The sequence below is a fragment of the Salmo salar genome, chromosome 05 (genome assembly GCF_965601325.2).
Source record: "Salmo salar chromosome 05, fSalSal1, whole genome shotgun sequence".
Lineage (NCBI taxonomy): Eukaryota > Metazoa > Chordata > Actinopteri > Salmoniformes > Salmonidae > Salmo > Salmo salar.
In genome coordinates this window covers 18,366,455-18,372,528 of record NC_138295.1, presented here as the reverse complement: position 1 = coordinate 18,372,528, position 6,074 = coordinate 18,366,455, and the positions used below count along the sequence as shown (strand labels likewise).

Here is a 6,074-nt window from a genome sequence, read left to right as displayed (position 1 = left end):
GTAAAAGTTTCAGCTAGAGTTTCATGCAGGAGCTTGCAGGGATTTGTAGTCTTGCATGATGTCTACTTTGATGCTAATTAACATTTTCGAATATGAGAGTAAATAGAGCCAAATTTATTAATAAAAGTCACATTCTCCTAGAGAGTTTTACATGGTTATCAAAACGTCACGCCAGGGTAAGCCTACACAAAACACAGCCCTTATTTTAAGTAATTCTAAAAATGATTGGAACCATTTCCCTGTTTGACCGCTAGGTTTTATGGGTATTATGACACCTCCACTGTGGGGCTCTATTTGGATACTTGACCGAGTACAGAGGAGGCTAGTGGGAGGAGCTATGGGAGGACGGGCTCATTGTAATGGCCAGAATGGAACAAAGTCCAAAATATTTTTTTCCATATGTTTGATACCGTTACAATAATTCCATTCCAGCTATTACAATGAGCCCGTTCTCCTATAGCTCCTCCCACCAGCCTCCTCTGACAGAGTACCCTATGGCCTATTCATGTGACACTGATGCAGATGACGCAGATGTATTTCCTAGATAACACACAAACAAGAGAGACTCCTGTCAACCTGCAGTTCAATGCCATGCTGCCAGTCACGCTCACTCACTCAGAATGTTTGGAAACTTTGTTGCGTCACAGCATGCAAAATACTGCCACATCAGGGATAACGCAGGGAGACAGAGCTAGAGTCTATCCTAACCTACTGCAGTCCACCGACTGTACAGGTGTCATTTCTACAGACTAAATCAACCCCTAGGGTCCATAAAGTGTTACATAGATTTATCAAGGGGATGCTGTTCGATGCACAAGGTAGGCTACTGCTAGCAACTTTTATTATCAGCATTTCAGCATCCTTATTGCAACACCTAAATAGACTTTGTCATTTCATTGTCAGACCTTTACCCGTTTAAAAAAATGTGTTGTAGCTATAGCTTATTTTTGTCTCTTGTTAGTGAAAGAATTTACACTTTTTTTCATTACTATTTTATTCTTAACTATATTTTCAAATACCTTAATTTGCTTGTGTGTTTTGTGCTGTATCTGATTTTTTAAATATTGGAACATATAATCTCTACTCAGGAGACTCATCTTTCACACACAAAGAGGATTAGGCCTACTAACATTGGAGTGGACTTATCAGGATAACTACATCCCCTGGAATATCACCCTTTCACCTGGGAATGATGGACAACACAACACCCCCAGCTCTGAAGGAAATGAAGGATGTAGAGAAAGAAAAGGAGACGGTAGAAGGAGAGTTGGAGAATGGAGAACATGACAATGATGACGGATTTCTTGGACTCTTGAATGATGTCGACCAACATCCGCCCAGTGTATTTGGTACGGTGAAACCACAAACCAAACTTCTCTCAAGGCCGGACTCACCCGCTAACAGTCTGGAACTACAAGGCTATAAAAGAGTACCAGAAGAGAGACCAAGGCATCTGGAAGATACAGAATCAGCCTCTGACATGCATGTGACTCGAGGCCTTTTGGTTGATATTCAAAGATGTGACAGTGGAGTGTGGGAGAGGGGAGAAGAGAGGGGAGAAGTACATGTAGAAGAGGAGAAGTGGTCAGAGAGTGAGAGCGTAAACGATTCAAGGATGAACAGGAGTGCGAAGGAGAGATGGAGACTGAGGAAGAGGGAGAGGTTGGGAGGGAGCATGCCAGCAGCAAAGACAGAGGGATGGGAAAAGATGGAGAGAAGAGAGAGATGGAGCGAGTCAAGGAGGATGAGAAAAATGGAAGAGGAAGAGGGGATGCAAGATGGAGGTGTTCTGAATGAGAGGAGCGAGGAGAGGAAGAGCGCAGAGGAGATAGGTGATAAAGAGACAGAGAGGATAGGGGATAGAGAGATAGACAGAGAGGGCACAGGGGATAGAGAGATGGAAGTAGAAAGTGCAGGGGACAGAAAGATGGAAGGAGAGCATGCAGGGGATAGTAAGATGGAAGGAGAGAGTGTCAGGGATAGAGAGAAGGATGGAGAGAAGGAGGGTGCCAGCAGCCTGAGCTCTGAAGGGAGCTGGTCTCCTTCCCCCCATCCCATCTTCTCCAGGATGCACATGCACTCCTCTGTCTCATCCTCCTCTTCCTCCTTCAACTGCTCCTCAGCGGAGAGCGATGATGTCTTCAGCGAAGGAGAGGACACAGCCAGCAAAAGGAGCACCATGAGGAGGGTGAGATTGAGAACCGAACATGAAGAGAGAGAGATTGTAGGTCTACTAGATACACCATACTTTAGGAGATCATATTTCAAATAGACAACAACAATAAGTCACTGGTTTCTGTTGATGCCTTTATTCTCCATGACAGAATGTCTGTAATTTCCATCCCCTTCTCAACCCCTCTCTGTCTAACTGCTGTCTGCGATTTGCATGAGTTTGAAAGCGAGCCTTGAGCCTTGACACGGGCAAATTTGAATAGGATTTGCATGGGTCCTACTGATGGAGATAGGGGAGACTGGAGAAGAGGGCGATGGGTGTTCCACCAGTGCTTTCCCACTCCCCTTAGTGTGGGCCTACAGTATTTTGACTTAAGTTATTCCACATTTCCCATTATGACGCTAAAGACAGAGATAATTGAAATAGAAAGTAGGCTATTTTAAGCACATATGACAATGGACATTTTCTTTACTCCAGTGTCGCTCCTGGAGGACCTTCCTAACCGTGATGCAGTGGTCAGTACGTCGGCAGAACTCATGGGTCCAGCTAGCAGGACATCAAGGCATGTGTCCATTCAACAACCCTCACACATCAATATAGCACTTTATATGTACTGTATAACTCACTGTATCACAACTCACCATTTACTCACACATCATCAGCTCTCCAAATCATTCACTCATTCTGTTACAATGCGAGCATTGAGGAAACTGCAGATACATTGGTTAGTTAGTGAATGTAGAAGTTAAAGTTAAATATTGACTACACCCACCCTCCCCTTGCCCCTGCCTATATGTTGCTAGGTAACTTCCAGCTGAGTGAGGGGGGTGAGGTGCTGAAGCGTTTCAGTGAGGTGGAGGCTGTGTGTCTTCAGGCCCTCATGGCCGACCCCCTGCGTCCATTTGTACCGCAGTATCATGGCTCGGTCACCAAGGGGGGCGAGAGTTACATTCGCCTGAAGGACTTACTGAGTGGCCTGAAGAACCCTGTCATCATGGACTGCAAGATGGGCGTGAGGTACTGTGTGTGTGTGTCAGAGGAGGCTGGTGAGGGGAGGATGGCTCATAATAATGGATGGAAAGGAATGAATGGAATCAAAGATGGGAAACCAGGTGTTTGATGCATTTGATTCCAGGCATTTCATTTAATCTGTTACAGCCATTACTATGAGCCTGTTCTCCCTATTAAAAGTGCCACCAGCCACCGGTGTGTGTGTGTGTGTGTGTGTGTGTGTGTGTGTGTGTGTGTGTGTGTGTGTGTGTGTGTGTGTGTGTGTGTGTGTGTGTGTGTGTGTGTGTGTGTGTGTGTGTGTGTGTGTGTGTGAATTAAGCTACTGTTGCTCTTAGGACATACCAGGAGGAGGAGTTAACCAAAGCACACACTAAGCCCACCCTGCGGACTGATATGTACCAGAAGATGGTAAAAGTAGATCCGACGGCTCCCACAGTGGAGGAACATGAGCAGCGAGGCGTGACGAAGTGGCGCTACCTGCAGTGGAGGGATAACACCAGCTCAACTGCCACATTAGGCTTCAGGATCGAGTGCATCATGGTGAGAGACAACGCCCAAACCTCTGCTGTCCGCTGATTGGCTAAATTATAACAGAAGGAAATAAACATCAGAATCAAGATCAAGACAAAAAAAATATATTTTGTGCCAAAGTCTTCATTTATTGACTTCATCATTGATGTTTCAAAAGTCCTGACTGTTCTCGACCTCTCTGTCTCTCAGGGGAGGGTCTACTAACTTCCCTGAATTATGTATACTGGGGTTATGTAAACTGTTGGTGGTCTACAATAGTGCCAGAGTTTTAGAGCCTGATTCAATTAGATCCGCTTTAGCCGACATCTGTATATTGGTATAGAGTCAGAGGTGAAACTACTTTAGAGCTGTCAAATTCACAAGCAACTCCCGGCATTACACCTAAAGCATTTCCATTGGCTGCATGGAGTCGCATTAAGAGAAATCCCATGCAGCCTTGTTTAAGTTAAAACACTAGAATGTAAGAAATCCTCATAATTTAGTTAAATTATTTTCAATTTGAGCGTCATTATTTCTATATAGCCTACACCAGGAATCATCAACTAGTTTCAGCTGCGGGACAATTTTTTCTTGAGCGGATGGTCAGCGGGCCGGAACGTAGACTGCAAATTGACCACAAGATAGTCCAAACAGATATGTTTGACTAAAACATAATAATTTCAAGCCTTGCTTATATTTCTGTACGATCACGTCTCTCTATTAAGTGTGGGAATACTTGGTAACACATGTCTTATATTAAAAATCACTGATTTCCTGGTGTTTTTACACTCTATTATGTACAGCAAACTTGTTTTTTCTCTCATTAAACTTGGTGGGCCAAATAAAACCACCCGTTTGGTGAACCCTGGCGTACACTTTCTCATTCTTAACTTCTAACGCGAGTGGGCGGGTTAGGCTTTATGACAATGATCACAAGAGCAGCTGCTCACCGATTTAACATCTCCAACAGCTCCGATGCAGTTCCACCGCCGATACCGCCAAAACATCAGCAATGCCGGTGTTGGCTATCGCTTGTTAATACTTGATCTGATTGAATCTAGGCCTCAGTCTGTGTTTGTCCCTGTGTGTCCATGTTAGATGGAGAATGGCATCGTACAGCGGGACTTTAAGAAGATGCTCACCCCAGCTCAGGTCACCGAGGCCCTCCTCTCCTTCACCAAGAGTCAGCTACACATCCTGGTCAGTCATTCACCATCAACATCACCTATATTATGTACAACATAAAGGTTTCACATACCTCTAATAATATTGCTCAAATATGAATCCTTTTCACCCTGCACTCTCCCTTCTGGTTTCTCACCCTTAGAAGGCCTACCATTCCAGACTTCAGGCTCTGGATGAAGCACTGAAGGAATCCCCATTTTTCAAAGCCCACGAGGTCAGTTCATATTTACCACTTAAACATTTCGACCCTCCCTCTACTTAATAATAACATATTTAGTCTCAGAACTGGTCATACAGTAATGTTTTGGGTTCACCTGACAGGTGATTGGCAGCTCGCTCCTCTTTGTCCACGACCGGACCAGTCAGGCAAGCATCTGGATGATAGACTTTGGGAAGACCACCCCATCGCCCAGCAGTGTGCAGCTGAGGCATGATGTCCCTTGGGCAGAGGGGAATCGGGAGGACGGGTACCTGATCGGGCTGGCCGCCCTCACCTCTTTCGTGGGTCAGGCCATCAGCCAGGCAGCCTGCAGACAGGTGGAGAACCATGGAGAGGAGATGGGTAGTGTCGCACACACCCTGCAGGAACAGGAACACACACACTAAAAGTCAGGGTGAGGCAGCACAGAATGAAGGTACTTCTGATGGAACAAGAGAGACCACATCAGGACAATACTCACAGGAATGTGTTCTCTAATTTACATGGATGATGTTTGTGGATGATTTGAGGCATTGCAATAGACAGTATTAATGGACAGAAGTCTCAACTGTTTAGACAGAATACAGGGTGAGTTGAGTTGAATATTGTGTTTGTGGACAATATTTTTTCATTTTTTACAATAAAAACGACCTATTGTACAAATGCCTCATCTATAGACATCATATTGATGTGTTCAATGTGTTCCAACTCAAACGTCTCCTTCGTCTCATTTGAATGTGCCATTGAGGAAATTTTATTTGAATAGCCACAGTCGATACTTCAGGCTTTGTGGTGGTGGTTATCTCCTGAACCATCACTGCAGGACAGGTGAGGGAGGCCAGCACCCAACATCAACAGATGCAGCCAACAAAAACAGGGTATTTCATTTAATTACACGTTTGCAGCATTACATCTGTGTCGCATGTGGGCAAAGTTGCCAGGAATTGTCTTTACTGCTCAGTGGATGTCCCTGAGTCCTCTTACCTTGAAGGTAGC

The 6,074-nt window shown here is 44.8% G+C and overlaps 1 protein-coding gene across 1 annotated transcript; it reads left to right on the top strand.

Annotated features, from left to right (window-relative positions):
- The first annotated feature begins 558 nt into the window (after window positions 1–558).
- Window positions 559–5,730, top strand: LOC106604393 (inositol-trisphosphate 3-kinase B). Its single transcript, XM_045717960.2, has 7 exons — window positions 559–818; window positions 1,089–2,188; window positions 2,651–3,190; window positions 3,520–3,724; window positions 4,793–4,894; window positions 5,022–5,093; window positions 5,201–5,730. The coding sequence occupies exons 3-7, from the start codon at window positions 2,967–2,969 to the stop codon at window positions 5,483–5,485; spliced, it is 888 nt and encodes a 295-aa protein (XP_045573916.1). The 5' UTR covers window positions 559–818; window positions 1,089–2,188; window positions 2,651–2,966; the 3' UTR covers window positions 5,486–5,730.
- The last annotated feature ends 344 nt before the right edge of the window (window positions 5,731–6,074 follow it).

Bases quoted from the DNA above. Each gene is read 5' to 3' on its own strand.
- LOC106604393 (XM_045717960.2), top strand. From the start codon at position 2,967: ATGTTGCTAGGTAACTTCCAGCTGAGTGAGGGGGGTGAGGTGCTGAAG. The intron at 3,191-3,519 runs GTACTGTGTGTG...TGTTGCTCTTAG, and splicing joins GACTGCAAGATGGGCGTGAG to GACATACCAGGAGGAGGAGT. The intron at 5,094-5,200 runs GTCAGTTCATAT...TTCACCTGACAG, and splicing joins CATTTTTCAAAGCCCACGAG to GTGATTGGCAGCTCGCTCCT.